Source organism: Pelobates fuscus, chromosome 4 (assembly GCF_036172605.1).
Source record: "Pelobates fuscus isolate aPelFus1 chromosome 4, aPelFus1.pri, whole genome shotgun sequence".
NCBI classification, from domain to species: Eukaryota; Metazoa; Chordata; class Amphibia; order Anura; family Pelobatidae; genus Pelobates; species Pelobates fuscus.
Genome location: NC_086320.1, coordinates 79,815,276 through 79,842,147, shown reverse-complemented (window position 1 = coordinate 79,842,147; position 26,872 = coordinate 79,815,276). Strand labels below are relative to the sequence as shown.

General features: G+C 40.4%; 1 protein-coding gene across 2 annotated transcripts; it reads right to left on the bottom strand.

Moving 5' to 3' along the window:
• Positions 1-20,677: 20,677 nt before the first annotated feature.
• MSC (musculin) lies at positions 20,678-24,571 on the bottom strand. Of its 2 annotated transcripts, none has more exons than XM_063450384.1 (2): positions 23,974-24,571; positions 20,678-21,463 (listed from the first exon to the last, which is right to left on the bottom strand). In XM_063450384.1, the coding sequence occupies exons 1-2, from the start codon at positions 24,424-24,426 to the stop codon at positions 21,377-21,379; spliced, it is 540 nt and encodes a 179-aa protein (XP_063306454.1). In that variant the 5' UTR covers positions 24,427-24,571; the 3' UTR covers positions 20,678-21,376. The 2 variants fall into 2 exon arrangements, with proteins under 2 accessions (XP_063306454.1, XP_063306455.1); XM_063450385.1 differs by having other exon boundaries at positions 21,374-21,463; positions 23,918-24,571.
• Between the last annotated feature and the right edge of the window lie 2,301 nt (positions 24,572-26,872).

Here is a 26,872-nt window from a genome sequence, read left to right as displayed (position 1 = left end):
ATTCAGTAATTTTAGTTCGGTTCAAAATTTCATAGAGTGAGGAGGGGTTAGGGTGTGACAGGGAGCACTGTCGTTGCTATTTTTACAAATTACAAGGAGGGAGCTGCAAGCCGGTACGACTTTCGGTCTTTGTTTGTTCGTATGAAATTTCTTATCATTCATTAGTCTTTCTGACGAATGAATTGACGAAATTCACGTCCGAATTTCAGAAAATAGCGAATGCCCAAGTGTTTAACTGGGCATGCACTGGAAATTCACAGCGCTATCTAGTGTGGGCAGATGACGTTTTTCCTTCATAGGGCCTTCATCTGCCCATACAAAGATGGCGGCACCCAGGACTTTGGTCCGGGTATGAAATAAAGTTGAGAAAAAAGTAATATTGGGGGCTTAGGGGCATTTGGGGATAACTAGGGGGGCAATTAGATGTAGTGGAGTCGGGAGGGGGGTTTAAAAAACAACGGATGTGGCCATGGCAGTGCCGCTTTAATGTCATTGTCAAACCATTTGGTGTTCAACTGGCAAAACAGAAATACATACTAATATGTACTAATATGAATGTTAACATTCAGTATTGCTTAAACCTATTATAAAAACGTGTTAACATTTTCAGAATCAATACAAACTTTATCAGATTGAATGCTGCTTCCTAGAAGAAATAATTGTTTGAGCTGCATTAAGATTGTTGCTGTGTCTGAAAATACCTACTGTCCTTGGGTGCTCTCGTAGCTAGGAAAATAGTAAAAGATTGTGGAAATAAAATAGTCTAAAGAGTTAATAATAACAATAAACAGAATGTTATTATTAGAAATCGATCAAAACTGGAAATTATGATGCCGTTATTAAAGTGCTCTAGCTAAAGTTAAAAAATGCATATGGATGTTTTATGATAAATTCTAGTGTATGATATACTTCATGAAATATATATCAGAGGATTGCAAACTCAAAAATATGTATTATTTGTGTAAGGAAAGCAGAAAGTTAACCATATGAGAACAGATTTGAAGGGGCTAAGCGGGAGGAGTAGTCCAAACATTTCAGAAAAGTGAAAAAAAACACAACCACATCATCAAGACACAGCCCTTCAGAATGAAGTTATTTATACTAATAGTGCAGGTTGGATTTGATCCTAGGGCTAATATGTACTTAAAGGAGCACTATAGGGCCAGGAAAACAAACTCGTTTTCCTGGCTCTATAGGATCATTAGCCCCCCCACCTCAGGGCCACCCTCCCACTGGGCTGAAGGGGTTAAAGCCCCTTCAGCCACTAATCTTTCTCCAGCGCTGGGCTCCCTCGGTGCTGGTGACCTCTCCTCTCCCAGCCGACGTCAGATCCGAATGCACATGCGCGGCAGGAGCCGCACGCGCATTCAAACCGCCCATAGGAAAGCATTACTCAATGCTTTCCTATGGACATCAGCGTCTTCTCACTGGGATTTTCACAGTGAGAATCGCGGAAGCAGCCTCTAGTGGCTGTCAGGGAGACAGCCACTAGAGGCTGGATTAACCCTCAGTGAAACATAGCAGTTTCTCTGAAACTGCTATGTTTACAGCTGCAGGGTTAAAACTAGAGGGACCTGGCACCCAGACCACTTCATTGAGCTGAAGTGGTCTAGGTGCATATAGTGGTCCTTTAAGTTTAGGTAGCTCCAGCAGATGATATGCTGTAGAATGTAACTCAGTTTAATGCTACCCAGTGCTCCCCTCATTGTGCCTTTTTTTTATGATAATTGGATAGAATTCGTTTTTGCATTTTTACGAAAGATAGTTGAGTTACCCCAATTTTTGGTTTTTTTTTCAGTCTCAAGGATTTGGTGATTGCTAGGAGAAGGACCAGTTGTTGCTTTAACCCCTTAAGGACACATGACATGTGTGACATGTCATGATTCCCTTTTATTCCAGAAGTTTGGTCCTTAAGGGGTTAAGTGAGGAGTGCAGGCATTGAAAGTTTAGGATAAACTCCTGCCGTGCATTTATTATGTAACATATAAACTCTGGTCACATTTACTTTTGCTATGAAATGTAACCCCCATCATTCTCAGCATAGGCATTTATAGGAGATGGTTTGGAGGGCTGAAGACCTGGATGTGGAACTCTATAGCTTTATACAGTTGGTGGATAGGGCAGGAGGATATAATTTATTTCTAATTTTGAATTAGAATTTTAAAGCAGCCGCATATTATAAAAATATAGATTACAGTAGTATAGTGCTCTGCCAGGCTACGTAGGGGGGTAGTTGGTACCCTGTAGGTGATTGTCAGAACGTGTTGCTAGAGAACAGAACTTTGCTGCACATCCCTCTAATAGTTATTAGACTGGATCATACAAAGCATAAGCTGCAGAGGAGGGAATATGTCATGACAAATTCCCCCTCTCTCTTAGAATGGGGTCATCAGAATGAGGCACAAACAATAATTCTACAGTTCAGGGTGGGAGGGTGCCAAAATACTTTTCCAACCAGGGTGCCGTCTGACCTAGTAATGCTTATGAGTCACACACACACATAAAAAAAAATAAAAAAATTCTACACTTTGGAGGGTGGGGGCAGTGCCAAAATACATTTCTCCATTCCTTCATCAGAGCTTCTCGAAAATCCATACTCCCATGATGCTTGGCTGTACTACATTAAACAAATAAATGGCTGCTGCACATTGCCTCCTATTCCCTTCTCCTACAGGTGTTGTCTGGGTCCAAGGGATATGCCATGATTTTCCAGCTCTGCTCAGAATAAAGAGAGAGAGAGAGACTTTGAAAAAAAGAGAATAATAATAAATCACTAAACAGCAAATTGCAATTAACAACTGTACTCTAAAATAAAGCTTTATCTAACTTTTGCAATTTGCTTAACTCACCACATATTTCTGAATGTAAACTGTAACAGGGAGAATTGTAAGGCAATTGAGAATGACTGTTTGGGGTGCTGTTGAAAAAAGAGAAGAAACAGGTTCAGGATGAATACTGAATAGAAACAATACTTGTTGGAAACAGAGGGATGAAAGTAGATATAGTAATAAAATAAAAGGTATCACTAAGTGGGGCAAAAGCTGAGACAGGAAAAGAGTTTGTAAAGATTACTATTAGATTTATTTGAATGTTCTATGTATTTTACAGACTGCTTTTACATGTTTAACACAGTCCCCTTTTATGTTAATAAAGATAAGTAAGTGTGATCATTAGCAGTTAATTCATAATCGGTGATGTCATGCTGTGATGTCACAAACATGATTGCTGCTGTAACTGCTTGAGCAGATTATTTACTCTCAGTTTTAACTGAGGCTCTGATAGAGATTCACCTATATTTGTGGTTCTCACACCATTTCAATAGCATGGAGATCTATGCCAAACTTGGACGTGTCTGAAGACTTGGAGTTTGACTACACTCAATATGATGTGAACAATCGAGGTTCTAACAGTAGGCGTTATATGTCACATTGCTACTCGTATACCCATTATCAAAGATTGGTGCTTCTTCAATGGGGATTTTAGGCATTGTGCGCACTGCGTTGGGTAAATTGCAAATAGGGAAGGAACGGAATTCCCAGATGTACAGGTCGCTTTGCTCAAGGTATCAGTGTCATCTATCAATCAATGTTTAATCTGCTTTAGTAATCTATCTATCTATCTATCTATATATCTATCTTTCTGTCTCTATATGTAAGTCGGTCTCTGTCTATGTCAGTCTGTCTGTCTCTCTGCCAAGTTAAATAGATTGCAATATAGTATGTAATGCATCTACGAAATTATTTCTATATGCCTCTTAATTCCCAGAGAGAAGGGCAGTTCTTCAAGCCATGGTTCCCCAAAGGTTTCCTCCACAGGAGGTTTTTCCTTTCTTCAGTGCTGAAGGATGACTCTTTGTGAGTTCAGAGGTTTCCAACATTTTGGCTTTTTTCTGGATATATTTGTGTATATATCCAAGGTTCCTAGATATATATTGGCCCCTAAGTTCTCAATTTACTGTTAGAAATGGAAAAATTGTACTACTACTGTTAAATCAAATTAAATTAATAAATGTACCATTATATTTATATGTATGTCTCATGGTGATCTTTAGCCATTAATAATTGGTTAATAAATTGGTTTGATCTGGAGGGATCGGGATGGCTTCTGATATGAGACTAACCACCTTGAATTGTTGGAATGGTGTTTTAATTAAAGTAGGGAAGTATTTGTGGTTATATACTGATACTGTAATCAGTACATTGTCAATGCTCTATCATGATTTACTTAATATAAAATAGGGTATTAATAAATGAGAAAGTTATATTACATTCCATGTAGTTCCAATTTAGTTAATACTTTTTATAGAAGAATAAAACATTGGTTTAAAAAGGATGAAAGTGACCTAAACCCGTTTTTCAGCACCTAAAGGCCTAAGGAGAGAGGAAAATGAAAAGCAATGAATGAACTGTGCTGCCCATAATGCAAATATCCCCTGTGCAGCTCCTCCAACCAGGCCTGGCTTCTACAGAGTTGGTGAGACTAGGAGATTACAACTCTACTTTTATATTTATTTGAATGTTATATGTATTGTACAGACTGCTTTTACATGTTTAACACAGTCCCCTTTTATGTTAATAAAGATAAGTAAGTATGATCATTAGCAGTTAATTCATAATGGGTGATGTTATGCTGTGATGTCACAAACACGATTGCTGCTGTAACTGTTTGAACAGTTTATTTACTCTCAGTTTTAACTGAGGCTCTGATAGAGATTCACCTATATTTGTGGTTCTCACACCATTTCAATAGCATGGAGATCTATGCCAAACTTGGACATGTCTGAAGACTTGGACCTTGACTACCCTCAATATGATGTGAACAATCGAGGTTCTAACAGTAGGCATTATATGTCACTTTGCTACTCGTATACCCATTATCAAAGATTGGTGCTTCTTCAATGGGGATTTTAGGCATTGTGCGTAGTGATGTACCGAACTGTCCGCCGGCGAACAGTTCCCGGCGAACTTAGCGTGTTCGCGTTCGCCGCGGCGGGCGGACACATGCGCAGTTCGATCCGCCCCCTATTCGTCATCATTGGGCAAACTTTGACCCTGTGCCTCTCGGTCAGCAGACACATTCAGAGAAATGTTTAAAGAGGACCTGCTTCATGGAGTGGTTTAAACTGTAATATACAGCACATCAAGACTTGCATCAGCTGTTATTTTACAACATGGTAAAATTATTGTAAAATTTTCCATGTTACTGCTTTTATGTAGCTGTACCTTTATCTGAGCTATGTCAGTTTATGTGCATTGCAATGTCAATAATTTGCACTAGGGGGCTCCATTGTCTTACAATTGGCTATTTGTTCTCGTGTGACCTAAAATCGGCGTGCTTTTCTAAGTGATGGAGTTTACTCACCGCATCTAGTGTACAGATCTATCAGTATGCATTTGTTACAACATAATCACAAAGCCACTGTTTGATCTGACTAATAGAAACTTATATTTTGATTACTTATAGGACCCACAAACTAAAGAACACATCTTACACCACTGTACCCTCGCTCCAAGAGTTGAAATAAAACCATTATATTAATCAGACAACCCACCATAAATTGCACGTTGCACCAACATTGCCTTCTGCAGCCAAATGATACTCCACTGACACTGGAAAGAGTCTAATGAAGCAGTTTGAAGAATTAAATGATACGTTTGAAGGTTGGGTCACCAAGCTAACACTATGTATAGAATTTACAGAGTAAACTTTGCCAATCATGCACCAAACTTAACGGTAGGTACCCTTCTTATCAGTAGATAAAGTTACCTGATATTAATTCCTCCCCTTCTAAGAGCTGCTAATTGCAGAAGGACAATGCGTAGGTCTTTGTTAATAAGCCAAAAGAACATAGATAACATCACATTAGAGATTCAGAAATTCATTATATGCATTTGCTAGCAATATGTGTAGCACAGTCTTCATGTGTGAGTTTTATTCTTTATACATCACCACAATTAAGACGTGACTGTACCTGAGTTGGACATTTTTTCAAAATCAGCTATTTTTTGTTTTGCTCAGTTTTGCTATTCAGAGATTATTGAATAACTTTATTAATCTGTCTGAGATTTGCTGTGCGTCATAATCTATAATACACAACCTCAGTCAGTACAAGGTCTGAGTGGATTGATCCATGTAATTTATTCACAAAAAGGACTAAATTATAAATATTGTTTACAAATGAACAGCGACCAACATGTGAAGTACAAGGAAAAACCAAAACAACAGATGGGAAGATGCCCATCATCTCTTCTGAATTGTGAGTATTATTCACACTATGCATTGAGTGGGGTTGAGTTACCTGGGAACAAGGTACATAGTTACACAGCTACGGTATATAGTAATATAGGCTAAAATAAGATCAGTCTATTAAAGGGTTACTCCAAAAGGGTTACTCCAAGTACCATGACCAGTTCAGTGTATGAGCAGTGTTTCATAGTTTAACCCCTCATCTGCCAGAGAAGTAACTCCACCTACGGCAGTGTCATTGGGATGTCATTAGCCAGGTTATATCAACTCTGTGCAAAATTAAAATCAGTCATTGGCTGAGAGGGGTCAAGGTTAATTTTGTGGTGACTGGTCAGTGCTCGCTAGCCCACAACCACATACATTTTTTTTTCAATTTTGTAATTTACAAACTATGCATTGTTAGTTTGATAACTCTGCAGTGCCCTCTACTGACTGAATAGAAATGGGTACATTAACAAATTAGTGCAACCAAACAAGTAGCTAAATGTACATATTGTTGTTTTGCATTGTTCTTTAAAAAGTTACTTGTATTATATATTTCATGTATTAATAATAATTATTTATTCTCCAGTGTTCTGTATATTTGTAATTAGAGTTGAGCGAACCCGAACTGTAAAGTTCAGGTTCGTACCGAACATTAGGTTTTTTAGACCCCGGACCCTATGTTCGGGTTGGAGTTCGGTGTTCGGCGATTTAATGGCGCGTTTTGAAAGGCTGCAGGGCAGCCAATCAACAAGCGTTTGACTCGTGTGCCCTTAGAAACCATCACAGCCATGCTTACTAATGGCATGGCTGTGATTGGCCAGTGCAGCATGTGACCCAGCCTCTATATATAAGCTGGAGTCGCGTAGCGCCGCACGCACATGCAATCTCATTAGTGTAGGGAGAGGATGCTGCCGCTGATAGGAACAGCTTAGGAAAGAATTCTGCAAACTAGTACATTAGTGAGGTGGGGTGCACTTTATATCTGAGAGTCAAATAGAAGCTTCAAATACCGAGTTTTAAAAAGTATTTTTTTTTGGTGCTAAATAGTACATTAGTGGGGTAGCACATTAGTGGGGTGCACTTCATATCTGAGAGTCAAATAGAATCGTCAAATACTGCTGTCACATTGCAGTTTTAAAACTTGTAATTTTTTGGGTGCTAAAAAGTACATTAGTGGGGTGCACTTCATATCTGAGAGTCAAATCGAAGCGTCAAATACTGCTGTCACATTTCAGTTTTAAAACTTAAACATTTTTGAGTCCTAAACTGCTAAATAGGATTTTAGTGGGGTGCACTTCACATCTGAGCGTCAAATAGAAGCGTCTAATAGTGTGCTTACAGGGCAGTGGTAAATATTCTTATTTTCTGAGTGCTAGTCTGCTAAATAGTACATTTTGGGGCGTGCACTTCATATCTGAGAGTCAAAAAGAGCCGTCAAATAGTGTGCTTACTGCGCAGTTGTAAACATTCTAATTGTTTTGCTGCTAATCTGCTAAATAGTACATTTTGGGGCCTGCGGTGCACTTCATGTCGGAGAGTCAAATAGAAGTGTCAAATAGTGCGCTTACTGCGCAGTTGTAAACATTCTAATTGTTTTGCTGCTAATCTGCTGCTTACATTGGAGTTTTAAAAAGTCATTTTTTTGGGGGTGCTAAATAGTATATTTGGGGTGTTCACTTCATATCTGAGAGTAAAATCGAAACGTAACTTTGATTCGAATTTACTACATCGGTCACTTGTAATATTGTTTCACACCTTCAACACTTGTTACACAGATCTAAGTGATAGAAAACAGATTGATATTTTCTACACTAGAAACTACCAGATAACAAGCTGCTATATTCAAACCAGTTATCAATAGCTAAGAGGTACTTCAACAATATTGTAATTCTGGGGCAATACCCTCACAAGTCAAACTGAGAGGTCAGTTTATAGGGAAAACTGTTGCCTGGATACAATTCTAAAACAATTTCCATATGTCCTTTGCAGACTTTACATGCTGGAAAAACACAGGTGCCGGGCAGGGTTGAGGAGTGGGTGGAAGATGATGTGTGCTAATCTGCTAAATAGTACATTTTGTGGCCTGATCTTCATATCGGAGAGTCAAATAGAAGGGTCTAATAGTGTGCTTACTGTGCAGTTGTAAACATTCTAATTGCTTTGCTGCTAATCTGCTAAATAGTACATTTTGGGGCCTGCGGTGCACTTCATATCTGAGAGTTAAATCGAAGCGTCTAATTCTGTGGTTACAGCGCAATTCTAAGCATTCTAATTATTTTGGTGCTAAACTGCTAAATAGTATATTTTGGGACGTGCACTTCATATCTGAGAGTCAAATAGAAGCGTCTAATACTGCGGTTACAGCGCAGTGGTAAACATTCTTATTTTCTGGGTGCTAATCTGCTAAATAGTACATTTGCGGCCTTCGGTGCACTTCATATGTGAGAGTCAAATAGAAGCGTCAAATACTGCTGTCACATTGCAGTTTTAAAACGTAAACATTTTTGGGTGCTAAACTGCTAAATAGTATTTTAGTGGGGTGCACTTCACATCTGAGAGTCAAATAGAAGCGTCTAATAGTGTGCTTACAGCGCACTTGTAAAAATTCTAATTTTCTTGGTGCTAATCTGCTAAATAGTACATTTTGGGGCCTGCTCTTCATATCTACAAGTCATGCTACAACAAAATTAAACAAGTTTTAAAATATGTATGGGCCAACCAGTGGCTGTAAACAACAAAGTTTTAATGGTTACATTCATGACTACACACTCTAGTGAACAGGACCTTCATGTAGTGTGTTCTTTTTTTTTTTTTTTTTAAATAATACAGCATCCTTTCATGTGCTTTTCAGATGTCATATTGTGAATTACCAATTTTTGTGTAGCCTGATTTTTTTTTTAAAGTGAAAAATAAGTGTTATTGTGATCGCTTCATATACAGAAGCATTAATATACATTTCTATATTGCGTAAAGACACAACTACAAAGTTAAAAACCAAACACCAAAACAACGTGCCAGACAATCTACCTGTGCATGGCTCGTGTGATACAATAAGTCTACATCTTAAAAATGCAATAACCCACAGAAGATGTCCGAGAATTTTTTTTTGCATTGGAACTTTGATTCAAATTTACTACATTGCTCACTTGTAATATTGTTTCACACCTACAACACTTGTTACACAGATCTAAGTGATAGAAAACAGATTGATATTTTCTACACTAGAAACTACCAGATAACAAGCTGCTATATTTAAACCAGTGATCAATAGCTAAGAGGTACTTCAACAATATTGTAATTCTGTAATTCTGGGGCAATACCCTCACAAGTTAAACTGAGAGGTCAGTTTATAGGGAAAACTGTTGCCTGGATACAATTCTAAAACAATTTCCATATGTCCTTTGCAGACTTTACATGCTGGAAAAACACAGGTGCCAACTGCTGTGGCTTTCTGCAGTGTGCATACCGGCAAGGAGGGCAGGGTTGAGGAGTAGGTGGAAGATGATGTGGAGGATGATGAGGTCCTAGACCCCACATGGAATCAAGGTCATGTGAGTGACGTGTGCAGTTTGGAGGTAGAGGCGCTGGTCACACAGAGGCACCAGCTCAGCATAAGAGGGAGCAGGGTGCAAAAGCGGAGCGGTCACCCCCTAGCGCTTGTCGGCATGTATTAGCTCGAGAATTACCAGTTATCCAAGTAATACATGAAGCGATCAAAGGATCCATAATAGATTTGAACGAACCCTGCTGCTGCTCGCCTGTCTGCGCTGCAGCGTAACTTCGGCCTTCCCGCTCACCGCCTCATGAGACTGTGCGAGCAGCAGCAGGCGATAGTGGAGTTTCAGCTGCAGCACGCACGGGTCATTGGCTCTGCACCAGACTTCCCTCCAATTGATCAGAGTTAAAGGATTTCAAGTGGACTCATTACAATTACAGGGCCTCTAAAGAGTCCTGTATTGTTATTTGTCGTCCCTACCTTCCCGCGTCGGGTAGACGTTTCTCAGGGTCCCTGTACGGAATGGAACCCTGATTCCCCGTTACCCTAGGTCACCATGGTAGGCTCAGAAACTGGCATCGAAAGTTGATATGGATGACATCCACATGCAAAGTCACCGCTACGGGGATGTGTGTTTGCCCGATGTTCTCTAGAGTCAACAAAGTTCCTGCGCAACTATAATGTCAACAGCTACTCTGCGGAACAGAGTTGTCTTTTTTTTATATGTCCCAATATTTTAGGGGCTACCCCAATTAAAATATATATAAAGATATGTATGTATATATATATATATATATATATATATATAACAGTGTTGGCTACCTCATTCTCCTCCTCCACCACCACGGTCACCGACTCCTCAACCTATGGGTCACTTAGTATAAACTAGGTACACATTAGCAGAGGCTTGTGAAGGTCTTTTCTCCATGCATCAGGAGTTGAGCATTTCTCCATGCATCAGGACTGCAAGAAACGCACCGCAGGCCGCAAATGTTTCTTTTGTTGTATGTCCCAATAGTTTGTGGGCTATCACAATAAAAAAAAAAAACAAACATAAATAACAGTGTTGGCTACCTCATCCTCCTCCTCCACCGCCACGGTCACCGCCTCCTCAACCTATGGGTCACTTAGTATAAACTAGGTACACATTAGCAGAGGCTTGTGAAGGCCTTTTCTCCGTGCATCAGGAGTTGAGCATTTCTCCATGCATTAGGACTGCAAGAAACGCACCACAGGCCGCAAATGTTTCTTTTGTTGTATGTCCCAATATTGTGTGGGCTATCACAATAAAAAAAACAAAAAACATAAATAACAGTGTTGGTGACCTCATCGTCCTCCTCCACCGCCACGGTCACCGCCTCCTCAACCCATGAGTCACTTAGTATAAACTATGTACACATTAGCAGAGGCTTGTGAAGGCCTTTTCTCCATGCATCAGGAGTTAAGCATTTCTCCATGCATCAGGACTGCAAGAAATGCACCGCAGGCCGCAAATGTTTCTTTTGTTGTATGTCCCAATATTTTGTGGGCTACCACAATTACAAAAAATAAATTAAAAAAAAAAAGTGTTGGCTACCTCATCCTCCTCCTCCACCGCCACGGTCACCGCCTCCTCAACCTATGGGTCACTTAGTATAAACTAGGTACACATTAGCAGAGGCTTGTGAAGGCCTTGTCTCCATGCATCAGGAGTTGAGCATTTCTCCATGCATCAGGACTGCAAGAAATGCACCGCAGGCTGCAAATGTTTCTTTTGTTGCATGTCTCAATATTTTACAAAAACAAAACAAAAAAAAACTGTGCTGGCTACCTCATCCTCCTCCTCCACCGCTGCTTCCACCTACACCGCCATGGTCACCGCCTCTTCAACCTATGGGTCACTTAGTATAAACTATATACACAATAGCAGAGGCTTGTGAAGGCCTTTTCTCCATGCATCAGGATTTGAGCTCTGTTTGAACAATGAAAGAGAATACCCTGCACTCCAACCCTCTCTCAAATGGATAATTATGGTGATTCTCCTGACAGCCATGCTTTAGATTTTGATTTATGTTCTTCCAAAGCTAAAATCAAAGATTCTATCTAGTGCTATTTTATGGCTCAGCTGTATTTTTAATATTTAGGTTATTTTAAGTGATTTCCCTGTCCACATTTGTTTGCAGGGCACTTGTCCTACTCTTACCCCCCATTTTACTTGCTTTTGCAGCTCTATAGCTCTTTCCAGGAGTTTTTTAGAGGAATTTTTGTGGCCAAAAGTTCGGTTTCCCATTGACTTCAATGGGGTTCGGGTTCGGGATCAAGTTCGAGCCCGAACCCAAACTTTTTTTCAAAGTTCGGCCGAACCCGCCGGACCCGAACATCCAGGTGTCCGCTCAACTCTATTTGTAATTTAAATTCTTTTCACCACGTTTAAGGACAAGCAGGCCCATCGCGACAAGGCAAGCAAACCAAGCAATTGCTTGGGGTCCCGAGCTGGCCTGGGGCCCCAAGACAACGACCAGGGACGTATTAGCCGCAAGGCAAACAAGGCATTTGCCTTGGGCGGCACTTTCCAGGGGGCGGCAAAAAAAGCCTTCATGTCCATTTTGCTTGGGGCCCCCAAATTCTTTCAAACGGCCCTGAAGACAAGTCACCAAAGTCTAGTACTTGTCCAAAAATAAAAAATTATATGTTAGTTTCATTGGGAACTGTCCTGTCTGGTTTGTTCAGGGATTTAAGTAACAGAGTTACTTCCCCGAAGCTAGGCCTGAGAGGAAGGCAGAGGGGATGATACCTGAATGAAAGGAGAGAGCTGCAGTCTGGTCCAGTGGGAGAGGTCCTCAGAGACCCCAGTCAAGCTTCAGCGACTGGGTCTGAAGCGCTCCAGAGTGCCTGGTAGTAGAGAGGGAGTTGACCTAGTGGAGCTACTCAGAGTACAGGTCCTCCATCACAGGGTGTACATGAGGAGTGTTAGTATGTTGCGATTTTGTAAAGTAATATAGTAAAGTAATATCGTCAGCTCCTGCTTCCTTCCAATGGGGAGGACCTCAGTTCTGCAGTCCTGCATCATGTAAGGCAGCCACTGGGTGTCATACTTCATTGAGATCACATCACATCTTCACCATGACTTGCACTGCAGTACTGTGCATGTGATCACGTCTTTGCAATGCGATCCATCCATGGAACTACCTCCAGCTGTGCGCTCCTTGTTACTGGCAGCAGCTATTTACATCAAAACCCTTTTCTGGCATTCTACACTACATCTTGGTCCTGATCTCTCTTCTGTACTCGGAGTCAGAACAACAGGGGAAGAATTTAAAGCACAGGCACCACATGTGGGTAACTGTCAAGTATTACAGGGTGAGGACCTGGAGCTTCTTGCATGGATCTAGGTCTGATATATGCTTGGTTGGGTTATTACACTCATTCTTATAATTTTGAGCACATAGCTGCTCTTAAAGGAACTCTCCCAACCACTAAAGTCTGCTGTAATGGTTATATTGCTAGGAGTTCTTTGGTACCATCCCATGGTAAGATGTCACATCCCGCATCCTGCGTCCATGTTTTCTTTAGGACAATATGTTAGATCTACAGAGCTAAGCAGGACCATGCAGGATGAATGCTGTGCATTCTGCTACAGGCATAACATAATAAAGGATAAGACACCACAATGAAAATTCCCTGTATATTGGGGCTGGTGCTAGAAGGTAAGGTTCATATTCAAAGTCCCTTCATATTCATAAGAAATAACAGAAAAAGATATTCACTGACAGTATGCACCCACGCTCTGATACACACTGACATTCTACACATGATTTCCTTCCTCTCCTATACATTAAGGCCCAGATTCCCCCATACCATATGCAAACAAGCCTCTACAATTGAATGCTGCAACATTAAGGCCCAGATCTCACCATACCATCTGCAAACAAGCATCTACAATTCTACTCGGCTCAATCAACCCACCCGCCCCACATCCCGTCCACCCCCAGGGCCGGATTAACATAGGGGCTGATGGAGCTGCAGCTCCAGGCCCAGGCCCATGGAATAGGCCCATTTAAAAAAAAAAAAAAATTGAAAAAAAAATTTGGAATTTTTTTTTTTTTTTTTTTTTTTACACACTACTCTTAGGTTTGCCACCTGACTGGTATTTTACTGGCACAGCCGGTATTTGAGGCTGCCTGGCCGTGCTGGTATTGCAGTAATACCAGCAATACGCAGGTAATTTTCTCAGAATAAATGGAAATTACTCTGCAATACCAGCACCAGCTAGTAGGGGTCACTGCGTGTGGAGAGAGGCAGGGATAGGAAGTTACAGAATATCCCTGCCTCTCTCTACTACTCACTGATCCATGGGGGAGCAGCTACACAGCACAGAGAGTCCAGACAGCAGATCTACAGCTCAGGTAAGTGAGGGATGGGGGGAAAGGCAGCAGGGACACATGGGGACACTGAGGCACTAGGGGACACATGGGGACACTGAGACACTAGGGGACACTGAGACACTAGGACACAGACACTGGGAGACCTGGGAACACTGAGACACTTGGGGACACTGGAAAACATGGGGACACTGAGACACTTGGGGACATATGGGGACACTGAGACACTAGGGGACACAGACACTAGGGGACACAGACACTAGGGGACACTGAGACACTAGGACACATGAGGACACAGACACTAGGACACAGTCACTGGGAGATCTGGGGACACTGTGACACTTGGGGACACTGAGACACATGGGGATGCTGAAACACATGGGGACGCTGTGAGACAGAGACATTGGGAGACACTGAGACATTGGGACATGGAGACACTATGTTCCCATGTCCCCCAGCCAGTGTCCCTAGTGTCTCAGTGTCCCCAAGTCTCCCAGTGTCTGTGTCCCATGTCTCTCAGTGTGCCTAGTGTCCCCATGTGTCCCCATGTCTCCCCATGTCTCCCCAAGTGTCTGTCTCCCAGCCAGTGTCCCCTAGTCTCCCAGTGTCCCCTAGTCTCCCAGTGTCCCCTAGTCTCCCAGTGTCCCCTAGTCTCCCAGTGTCTGTGTCCCTAGTGTCTTAGTGTCCCCAAATGTTTCAGTGTCTGTGTCCCTAGTGTCTCAGTGTGCCTGGTGTCCCCATGTCTCCCAGTGTCCCTATATGTCCCAGTGTCCACATGTCTATGTCCACAACTGTCCCCAAGTGTCTGTCTCCCAGTGTCCCCTAGTCTCCCAGTGTCCCCTAGTCTCCCAGTGTCCCCTAGTCTCCCAGTGTCTGCGTTCCCATGTCTCTGTGTCCCTTGTGTCTTAGTGTCCCCAAATGTTTAAGTGTCCCCATGCCTCCCAGTGTCTGTGTCCCTAGTGTCTCAGTGTCCCCATTTCTTCCAGTTTCCCTAAATGTCTCAGTGTCCCCATGTCTCCCAGTGTCCCCATGTCTCCCAGTGTCCCCATGTCTCCCAGTGTCCCCATGTCTCCCAGTGTCCCCATGTCTGTGTCCCCAGGTCTCTGTGTCCCCAGGTCTGTCAGTGTCTCCATGTCTCTCAGTGTCCCCAATAGCCTAGTGACATGGGGACACACTGAGACATTGGGACACTGGGAGAAATGGGGACACAGACACTGGGAGACTAGGGGACTGGGCGACATGGGGACACTGACACTGTGATACATAGGGACACTGAGACACTGTGTGACTTGCGAGACTGTGACACTGGGAGACAGGGAGACACTAGGAGCAATCCATCTATACAGCAGAATCAAACTGTGAGTAGTTTGTTGGTGATATTACAGAATTTTCTCTGATGCCACTCCTTGTGATTTACATCATGTGATGTCACACATAACTGATTAAGGCTGGTATTTTTTTTTCCAAGAAAGTTGGCAACCTTAACTACTCTTCACATACTCTTGCTTAAAGGAGCACTATAGGGTCAGGAACACAATCATGTATTTCTGACCCTATCATGTTAAAACCACCACCCTGGCCCCTTCTTGCCTCCCTAAATATAGTAAAATATTACTTGTATTCAATTCTGCAGCTGCTGGCTCAGAAATGGTGGTCTGAGCAAATTGCAATACTTCCCCGTAGGATTGGCTGAGACTGTCAACTAGACACAAGTCCAACATAGCCCTGGCCAATCAGCATCTCCTCATAAAGATAAACTGAATCAATGCATCTCTATGAGTAAAGTTCAGTGTCTGCATGCAGAGGGTGGAGACACTGAATGGCAGTGCTGCACACTAGGCAGTACTGCCCCAGGAAGCACCTCTAGCAGCCATCTAAGCAGCGGCCAGTGGAGTTATTTTCTCTGAAAAGACAGTGTTTACTGCAAAAAGCCTGCATGGAATGATTCTACTTACCAGAACAAATACAATAAGCTGTAGTTGTTCTGGTGACTATAGTGTCCCTTTAAGTTTGGAAGCTTAAGAGGGATGTATGGGAACAAAACTTGTGTGGACTGGCTGACATTAAAATTAGTTTAGGTAGTGCAGACGTTGGTCTCTCTAACACTGTGGCATGTCCCCTTTCTTCTATACTCACTACGTACACTTTTCTCTGTCTCAGACTATATACCAGGAACTTCTGCCTGCTAGTAAGAAGGTAAGGAGACAAGTGGACCAGCGAGTGCTAGGGGACAGTCCTTAGAAAGCATGGAGTGAGCGCATCATAAGACGCATTTATGCCAAGCTCAAGGTGCTGCCTGCATGGTATGTCCTTAGTTGGACAGCCTGCAGGATTGGCAGGCAGCCTGACATGCATTCATGCCAGGCTATCCTTTAAATTCTTTGGACAAACATGCCCCCTTTTTGGGCATGTTCACCCCTTTTGGCAGGTCTTGTCACGTGATTCGCGCCAGTGGCGTGTCACGTGACACCCTTTTACCCCGCCCATTGACTTCCTGCTTCACTGGACACTGCTGTTAGGGGTTATGGATTTACTTGAAAGATGAAAGCATAAATTAGAGAGAAATTAGCACAGAGTATGTGTTTTCTTATAGCGGCATCCTACGAGTTTCCCTCCAGCACCATCTCCATCAGATACATGACGCTTGGGAGGTATGAATGTTTTAGTGTTTTTGGTTGATAAGATTCCGTAATTAGGCCCATCTTAATTGTCAGCACCAGGCCCACTGTGCTCTTAATCCGGCCCTGTCCACCCCAACATCCTGTCCACCCCCTGCCCACCCAGGCTCCCCCTAAATTTATAGCATGCTCCTCCAGCTGTTTAAAATTCTCACTCAATTACCTCGTCATTCGCTCTATATTTTACTAATAGCTGCAACTCTCGGTTTACTTTTTAGCCATCACTTCCAAATTTCCCCTGCTACCTCTTGTCTCAAACCCCCGCTGTATCCTTTAGATTGTAAGCTGACGGGCTATCTAGCTAAGCACTTATAAAAAAACTTAAATGGCTAGATCTCAGTTTACAAGCAGGGCCATCTAAACCTTTTGTTTTTGTTTGTGTATATTTTACGTCCTCCACTAATTGTACAGCGCTGTGGAATCTGTTGGCGCTTTACAAATACCAGTAATAAATAAATAAAATAAATACCACCTACCAGTTGTGTCTCTCCTTCCACCCACCATGTGTACCTTATTCTATTCTACTCCATCTATTCTTCCTTTGTTGTTCTTACCTTTATCCCAAGCTGTGCATGCAGGCTGCTGCCTCTTTTACTGCCATCACAGTAGTGTCTTCCCTGCTCCCCACACTGTGCTGGTTCTGTGTAGGTGTGGAAAATTTCCATCCGCACATAGAGGACGCAGCTCAAGAACTAGAAATTATTCCTGCAGAAGAATGATTCTAGCCAGCAAGCACCTGGCGGACCTGCAAACCAGATTTCTAGGCTTGACACAAAAACACAGCCTCCCCACACAATGTCACTGCCCACACACACTCAACCTCCATATTTAGCAAGCAGCTAACCCACACACATACGGTCCCAGACATACACATGTTCCCAGACAGTGGCGGAACTACTACGATTGCAGGGGTCATAGGTGCGACGAGGCCCTGGATGCCCTGTCGACTCCTGCTGACACCGGCACTTTGCCATGTCGACTCCGGCACTCAATGCACCCTCCATGCCCCTGCATGCTTTGCGCCGTGTTTCCCCCTTGAAACTCCATGGTGGATCCAGTGGCCAGTGGGCCAGGCTCAGTCTCCAGCCCTTGAAATTCAGCGAGAAGATAGCTCTGCGACGGCATAGACAAGTGGAGGACACGGCAACCTTTAAGGAGGTCCTGATGGATATTGGTTCCAACCAGATAATGGCAGATCAGTGGGAAGGTGACATATTGCTTTCCAGGCTGCCTTGAGCCCTGTCACAATGTTAAGGGCACAGAGTGCACTCGCATATTCTACTCCAGGTCTTACTTTACACCTGTCAGTGTGCCACAGGTACTCATGGTCTCACTATACACCTGTCAGTGTGCCACAGGTACTCATGGTCTCACTATACACCTGTCAGTGTGCCACAGGTACTCATGGTCTCACTATACACCTGTCAGTGTGCCACAGGTAGTCTTGGTCTCACTATACACCTGTCAGTGTGCCACAGGTACTCAAGGTCTCACTATACACCTGTCAGTGTGCCACAGGTAGTCTTGGTCTCACTATACACCTGTCAGTGTGCCACAGGTACTCATGGTCTCACTATACACCTGCCAGTGTGCCACAGGTAGTCTTGGTCTCACTATACACCTGTCAGTGTGCCACAGGTACTCAAGGTCTCACTATACACCTGTCAGTGTGCCACAGGTAGTCTTGGTCTCACTATACACCTGTCAGTGTGCCACAGGTAGTCTTGGTCTCACTATACACCTGTCAGTGTGCCACAGATACTCATGGTCTCACTATACACTTGTCAGTGTGCCACAGGTAGTCTTGGCCTCAGAAATAGATCTGGGAAACCTCATGTGAGAATCCCTAGTTTGTAATTTCATAAAACTAAGTAATTGATTGAAATGTCTTCAACAGTAAACCAAGTGTGAGAAGATTGCTGCAATATAGCAAAAGATAACCATTTAACCGTCTATTCAATGAAATAACAGGCTGTATTATCCATTGCCAACAATAAACATAAAACTGACAGTTGTATCTATATGCTAATTAGATGTAGTGATCCTAAAAATCAAGACAACAGGTGATATATCGTGTCTCTATATATTCCCTTTTAATATATATATATAATATTATATTATTAGGGAATATATGGAGATCTACAGAGCTAAGCAGGGCCGTGCAGGATGAATGCTGTGCATTCTGCCACGGGCATAACATAATAAAGGATAAGACACCACAATGAAAACTCCCTGAATATTGGTGCTGGTGCTAGAAGGTTCATATTCAAAGCCCCTTCATATTCATAAGAAATCACAGAAATAGATATTTACTGACAGTATGCACCCACGCTCTGATACACACTGACATTCTACACAATGACATGATAATACTGTTTTTTCCAATGAAACTCCCCTCTCCTTTTTCAACGATTGTTCCAGATTATTTGGACATTGTAATTATGAAATGATTGTGAAGGGATGTATATTATACTAATAGGGAATATATAGAGACACAATATATCACCTGTTGTCTTGATTTTTAGGATCACTATATCTAATTAGCATATAGATACAACTTTCAGTTTTATGTTTATTTTTGGCAATGGATAATAAAGTCTGTTATATCATTGAATAGACGGTTAAATGGTCTGTTATCTCTCACACATTGTTTACTGTTGAAGACATTTCAATCAGTTAATTTTATGAAATACCAAACCGGGGATTCTCACATCAGGTTTCTCTGATCTATTACATGTTTAGTTTTAAAGTAGAGTGAGCACCTGCTTTCTCCACATTGCAGGTGCCTATTCTGCTAAGATTTACCCAGCTAAAGTACTCTAGGAGACTGCACTGGTCCTTTAAAGCTGCAGTAATGTTTACATGTCACTACAGCTATAAGCCACTCCAGACAGAGAGAGAGTGGGTCCAGAGTACGTTCTGCCTCATACTATTTACAATAAAGCAAACTTGTGACACTTAGAATACTTTTTATCACCTGCACCAATGATGCATTCTGCTATGACATTACCTATCATGTGTTATGTAGACCAGTGAACATTTTCAATCTTGAACGAATACTGAAAACACAATACTCAGGGGTCTCATTTTTAATTGGTGGGGTACCAGCTTCTTGATCCAAGGAGAGATCTGACTGTCATTCTTGAGTCAAGAAGGATTTTCTTTCTTGTTTGTTGCAAAATTGAAAAATGCTTCAAACTGGTTTGTTTTCCTTCTTTGGATCAACAGCAAAAACAAATGTAAGAAAGGCTTAACTTGATGGACGCATGTCTCTTTTTCAGCCTATGTAACTATGTAACCATGAATGAAGGAAAAGGAAAAATCTGCTTAATTGTTAAGACACATTTCATGAACTTATCTTCAGTAGTAAACATAACTGTGCACGGGTAAGGGGTATTTTATCATTGTCCAAACATCCATGTTCCCTTTCAAGGAATTCATTACATCACCATTCCCCAGCAATCAGTTTGCATTTGGATTGTGGCACTAATCATATCTCGGATTATTTTTCCAGCAAGTATCCGCGTACCACTTCCAGTCTGTTTCTCCTGAACAGCATGCTAGATATTTAACCCTCGCTTTGCTTACAAATAATTTCCACAATATGTCACTTTTGCGGTGTTCATTCCATTCGATATACACTGAACTGGATTTTGGATAATTAGTAATTACCTAACAAATGGATTAAATTCACTGTGCTTTTGAATGTGGCTCTAACCTGCAATACCAGCTTGGTTGCCTTGCATGATCTGATTTATGTGCTACAACTTCCAAAGTGCCATGGTTTGTCCTCATTCCATAAGTGGGTTATTGTATTATTGTACAACAAATTCATATAGATTCAAAATTGATCGAAATGCAAAATACTCATTTTTGTTTGAATTACGTTTATATAAAAAATAAAACTACAAAAATTGAATCACATTATTGAATAACAGATGCATTGTGGTTCATAAGACAAATCGAACGTCTCCAGCCCCTTCCTTTTATAGAATTATAAAACTGAAATGACACTTTAACACTGTAACAATAGACTATAGAATTTTTGCACAATATACAAATTCCAAAGCAGTGGTAATGCCAAAACAGGTAACAGTCTCCAAAACAATTGTACAATTATGCAATATCCAATATCCAAGAGGGTAAAAAATATCAAATTTTAATATATACAGTAATATTTATTTTCACAAACGCTTATATAAATATATTATAAATCTCATTTCTGTTGTCTTAACTAAAATAATGCTTTAAAATAACAATGATGTTAAAAACAGCAATGAAAACAAATCTATATCTTGTTACATTTTATATTTTTGCAGTTGTTATAAAACAGGTTTGCAAAACACAGATATGTTATATTTACATTATGTCTCTTAATACAATGAGACATGTGTCCATTTGGAGCACTCTTAAGGCATTTTGAAATCCGAAGTGTAAAACTGTGTCCCATGACAATGAAGTAGTACATTTTATTTTTTGTCCAACAGTGTTAATCTCATATTAGTACATTTGGCATTATGCACTTAGACGGATGACCTTTGATCACCTAAGGCATCTTGCCCAGATTTTCAGCATCTTAAAGTCAAGGAAAGTCCCATCCGAGCCTGTATCTAAGCAATGGCCCCACATAATATACTAGCTGCTGTCAATTCTTTGGGATCACATTCTGGTCGTCCTGGTATTACAAATGGCCAGGTCTGAAAGTACAAATTTGACAATATCAGTGGAATAATGCAGGTAATTTTAATATGCACGTATGTCACAATACTAACTTTAAATCTGGTAATCCTAGGACAAAGTGCTAAAATAGGAGCAATCTCAACATATAACGTGTATTCTGCCCCCCAGAGTTGGCCCAGTTCCTGCATTGCCAAACATGGTGCAAAATAACAAATGTATCTTTGGTTTTATATATATATATAATTGTGTATATCTATATTTCACATACCATTGTTCACACATTATGTGCATGTTTATATATGTAAATTAATTACTTTATATCTATATATATTTATATATATATATATATATATATATATATATGTGTGTGTGTGTGCGTGTATGCATATATGTATATATATATATATATATATATATATATATATGTATATATATAAATAGATATATACATATATTAATATATATAAAAATAATGAATTTACATATATAAACATGCACATGTATGTAACATGGAAAATTAAACAACACAAAGCAAAACAGACTGCACATATATCTAGAGTTATTCACTAAAGTGAGAATTCAAAGTAAATTTCAAATTTAAAGTCAATATTGCCGAAATGGAAAAAAAACTCATATTTCGCTTTGATTGGTACACAGCTTGCATTAACCTTATAAATATGTATATTATTATGGTATACATATGCCATATGTAAATATATCCTGGCCTAGATATTTACAGTTATTTCTTTAAAGACCAGAAGCATTGAAAAAAAAAATACATTTTAACTGCACAATATATATATCTATAATCTCAATCAATAATATACCATAAATAAGGCACCCGGATAGTGCATGTTTTGCCATAACATTCCTTCAATATGAAATGATGGGCAATGATTGGAAGCACAGAACTGTACAAATTTAAACTATGAGACTAAATAATATATCTAGTGTTTAATACGCTGACTGAAGTCAGTATTCAGAATCTGAAAAGTAAACATTTTTTACATTTATCAAGATAAACCAGTTCAATTATTGGACACATTTATGTGTTTCATTAGAATGTCCCACTGGTTTCAGTAATAATTGTTCCACATTTAGCACTTTGTCCCAGAAATGATAAAAAAAAAGTCTTGATAAATATGGCTCATTTAATGTCCCAAGCAATTCATGAGAAGTAGGAGCCCACAATGTCAATTCACAAACACACACAGAAGGGACAATAGTAACACAAGGTAGGGTTGTATTTATCAAACAGTGAGCTGTGGCGAAAAATAACAAATATAAACTATAGGGCCAATAGCACAGCTGCAGGCTGAGGCTGTTTGAGTCCTCACAATTCTGTATTCACTAAATCGACCCCATGCACTAATTTACTAAACAGTTTCTTGTTATAGAGTTAAAACAAATTGCACATTTTGAAATGGAGAAAGTTTGCTATGCAGCTAATCTGACATAGTATTTGCAAGTTTGGTTTCCAGATCATTACACATCACTATTATTAGTAGGAACGTTTTATATTATGTAATACATTTCTTTCTGCATGCTATTCACGTTTGCATTGTCTCAATATACACTATACTAAAAACTATGCATTGATGACCCTATGTTTATTTCATTAAAACCTTATCTGAAAGCATTCATCTATCTGACAAGGAATAAAATGACAGTCAAATGTTGGGGTCTAGGTCTCAAGACTCACGGCCATCCAAATGATTAGTCAAATAGGCAAGCATTGTAGTTGTATTATTTAAATCGTCCTCTCCTTGTTAATCCCTGTGTGAATATTTGTATTCTATTTTTAATCTATCTAATACTGCCCAAGGTAGGTTATGTGAGCTATAATAGAGTATTAGTGGCATGACCTTGTTGAGGACTATTGTCCATTAGGCTGCCTACTGCTAAACTGCTATTTTTACATGCAAAGGTGATTATTTTAATATAAATCATTTAAATCATCATACATTAAAAGCAAGTCCTGCTGTCATACCCTAATGTCCACTGACCACATGGAGATATGTGTGTACAAGGGGTGCCAGGGGTACGCGGGCACATCCTAATTAGTGGGCAAACTGCACTCCCTTAATGTATCTAAATTCCCTATAACTCATCATCTGGTTAAAGAGAAAAAGTCATGATACCTATAATTGACTGTTTTGTATATAGCAGCTCCGCACTGTAGGGAAAACTGGAGTTGTGTGCATCATTTATTAAGTTTATATATATTTTTTTTTATATATTTTAGGATTTTTAATGTATTTAAATTAACATGTTAAAAATAACAATATTTACATTTAGCAGTATTAATAAATACAAATACACGTCCATTGGGTCTGCATTTTCTACATCTGTTTGCCTAATATTAGCATAAAAAAATATCTCCCCCCCAATAATTCCCCTTAGATAAATGATCTGCGAACACGTTATGCACACTGTTGTATCATGCGTGTAATCTCAGCATTGTCCATTACCATGTGGCAGCCCTGGTCGCCGACTGGTGCTGGCTGTATGGGAGCTTCATTCTTACCAGGTTGACTGGGTGAATGTAGCTATTGTCATATCTGTCCTCCTGGAGCAGTTGCCTGAGATGCGCAATGTAGCTGGAGGCCAGCCTCAGTGTGTCCAGCTTGGATAGTTTGGTGTCTGGTGGGACCCATGGAAGGCTGGTCTTCAGCCTGGAGAAGGCTTTGCTCAGGACCCTCATGCGGGCTCTCTCCCTGGCGTTGGCCGCGTTTCTTTGAGACTGTTTGCACTCCTTGGAAGACCTGCCAGGCTGCTGCTTCTTGTCTGGACTCTGGTGGCTTCTGCAGCCACGTTTCCTTTTGCCACTTGATGGCTCTGAGACTTCTTCATCAGAGTTGTCGGTGGAGTGGTCCAGCAGAAGATCACTGCATCCTGCTCTCTGAGCTTTGGGGTACTGCAGCTCCAAAACTCTCAGCTCCAGCAAGTCCTCAGTATCACTCACTGATCCAGTGGACATGACTCCAGTGTCCTTTCAATCTCCAGCCAGAGGACCACAAGGCAGTGCCACCACATCCACCTCAGTACATGCAGTCACAACAACATGCTGAACGACAGCAATCCTCTTCTGCAGACAAGTAAACTTAGTCATACCCTCTCCTCAGCTAATTATTTCACTATATATCCAGGGTCAGTACAGCTGATCAGCTATGTAGAAGGGAGGGGTGTGGGAGTGGGTCAGCATGGGGGTGGGAATGACAGAGGGGGTTGGAAGTGGTCCTTCTTCTGAATAGTTTCATATTGCCAAATTAACCATGTGTTGGTGTCATGCTTTAAATCTTCCTCCTTTTGTAACTGTTCATATATAAATATGTTTATGATTCTATAAATTACTGCAGGGTGGCTTATGTTATTTTTTTTTTTTATTATTGTAATTATGATAGTACAAATATAACTTACACTAAGCATAAGAAATTTCATTTATAAAGCAGTGTGTGCTCTTTGGTATCTGACCTAATTCAGCTATATAGTTCACTGTCAAATAACATCTTCTTTATAACTATCCATTAACTATATAGCTGAATTAGGCTTTGTCTCATAATACAGGCTATATGTTTTTTTCTTAAAACTGTGCTGGAGTTTATTCACTAAACACTTTATTTGGGTGAATTGGTAACAGAACTGCAAAATTGAAAAATAGCTGTACTGTGATTTTTTGTTTTTTTTTAAATCACCAATTTTTTTTATTTTTTTTAAATCACCAATTTTTGGCAGCATTTTGCAATTCATTTTTACAATGAGTTTTTAGTGAATGAACCTTGTATGTAGGATGATATATCTAATCCACACTGATACCAAATTCTCTTTCTAAATACAGTGTCAAGATTGCCAGTCTGTAACTGTCTTTGTGCCGGAAGGCGCGTTGAGATTTCACTATCACTTAGATTGTTGTATGTCATTTAGTGGTATTTATTCAGCTATGTAACTGCCTTTGTTTCATATTTTCAGCAGTCATACTAAGCTATCAGTATGCCAAGATAAATAGGAAGTAGGCACACTGTCATTCTCGAGATTTAAACTGTGTAATAATAAGGTTATGTTTTAGGCGGTTGAGAAATTGAAATAAACATTTATTTAAATAAATTAAGTAATAAAATAATCTTTCAAAACACATATTTGTTTCAAATAATGCACTTTACACAGATCAAAGTGCTCAATCTGTGTAATAGCTTGTACACAATTTTTTAAATTACATGAGCATTTTTATTTTGTCACTACCTAAACTAACGTTTTAAGGGTTTGTTTACTAAACACTGATTTCTATTTGAACGCCATTACATTAAAGGGTAAAACGCAATGCGGCCCTAAAGTTTTAATCGGCTTTGTCACTTCTGAGTGTTTAATATGAATATAATCTTTATGACACCACTCATGCTGACTGAGTTAGAATTACACTCCAAGGATACCATAAGGCAAAGTGAGCACTATTTGTTTTATGGTAAATCCAAAATTGACTATAGATAACAAAAGGCTGAGTTCCGCCATCAACTTTTTTCCAATCCCAGTAGCTGTCACAAGTGACGACTGTGGGATTCAGACATCATCACGCAATCGCGAGAGTACCGCACTGACACAGATGAAGCACCAGGAGCTGAAGAAGGGTCCCACGTAAGAAGAAGGTGGCGGCAACAAAGGACAGTTTCAGGTAAGTAACCTACCGCCCACTGAACCCTGCCTGCATCCTCTAGTACCTAAGTGGTAGAAATCGCCACAAAAAAAACAAAAGTGACAGATCCACTTTACTAGATTAACTTTGACATTTGTAATATTAATCTACATTTAAATAACTTATTCTGCACTCCCTTTAACTTGCAGATTAGTAAATACACCCCTATGTTTAGAAAGTAGAGGAAAACTGCAATCCTAAATTTATCGGTACATCAATTTATAAATAGTTTTGGTATCTGCGGTTGAAAGGAGAAAGAGTTAACATCCGGATTGGTTTACCTTAAAAGAACCCTTCAGACCCCTAAAGTAAGCTGAAGTGCGTTATGTGTAAAGAGTTTGTCCTACACAAAGTGTAGAAAGGAAAATTTAATATAATATATCCATATTATATTTTCCTTTCTGTGAATCATGAGGGGTTAAGCCCCAGACACCACTGGAGTGTCATTTTGGTGACTATATTTAAGTTGAGAGGATCCGCAGCCGCAGACTATCCCAACTTTCATATATCTTTACTTACATAAAGTGTAGATTTCAATAGAAATTGCCACTTTTATAAATTAACCTTGTTACACCCCACTTGCTGTCAATCAGACAACCTTCCTGGTGCATACAAATGCTCAGAGCCCCTTCCTTGCAGTCTGTGATTGGACAGATACAGAAAGTCTGGACGGGGTTAGAAGGGGAGGGCAGCAAAGGCAGCAGATAAGAGATCTACAACTTTTGCAAGCTGTTTTAGC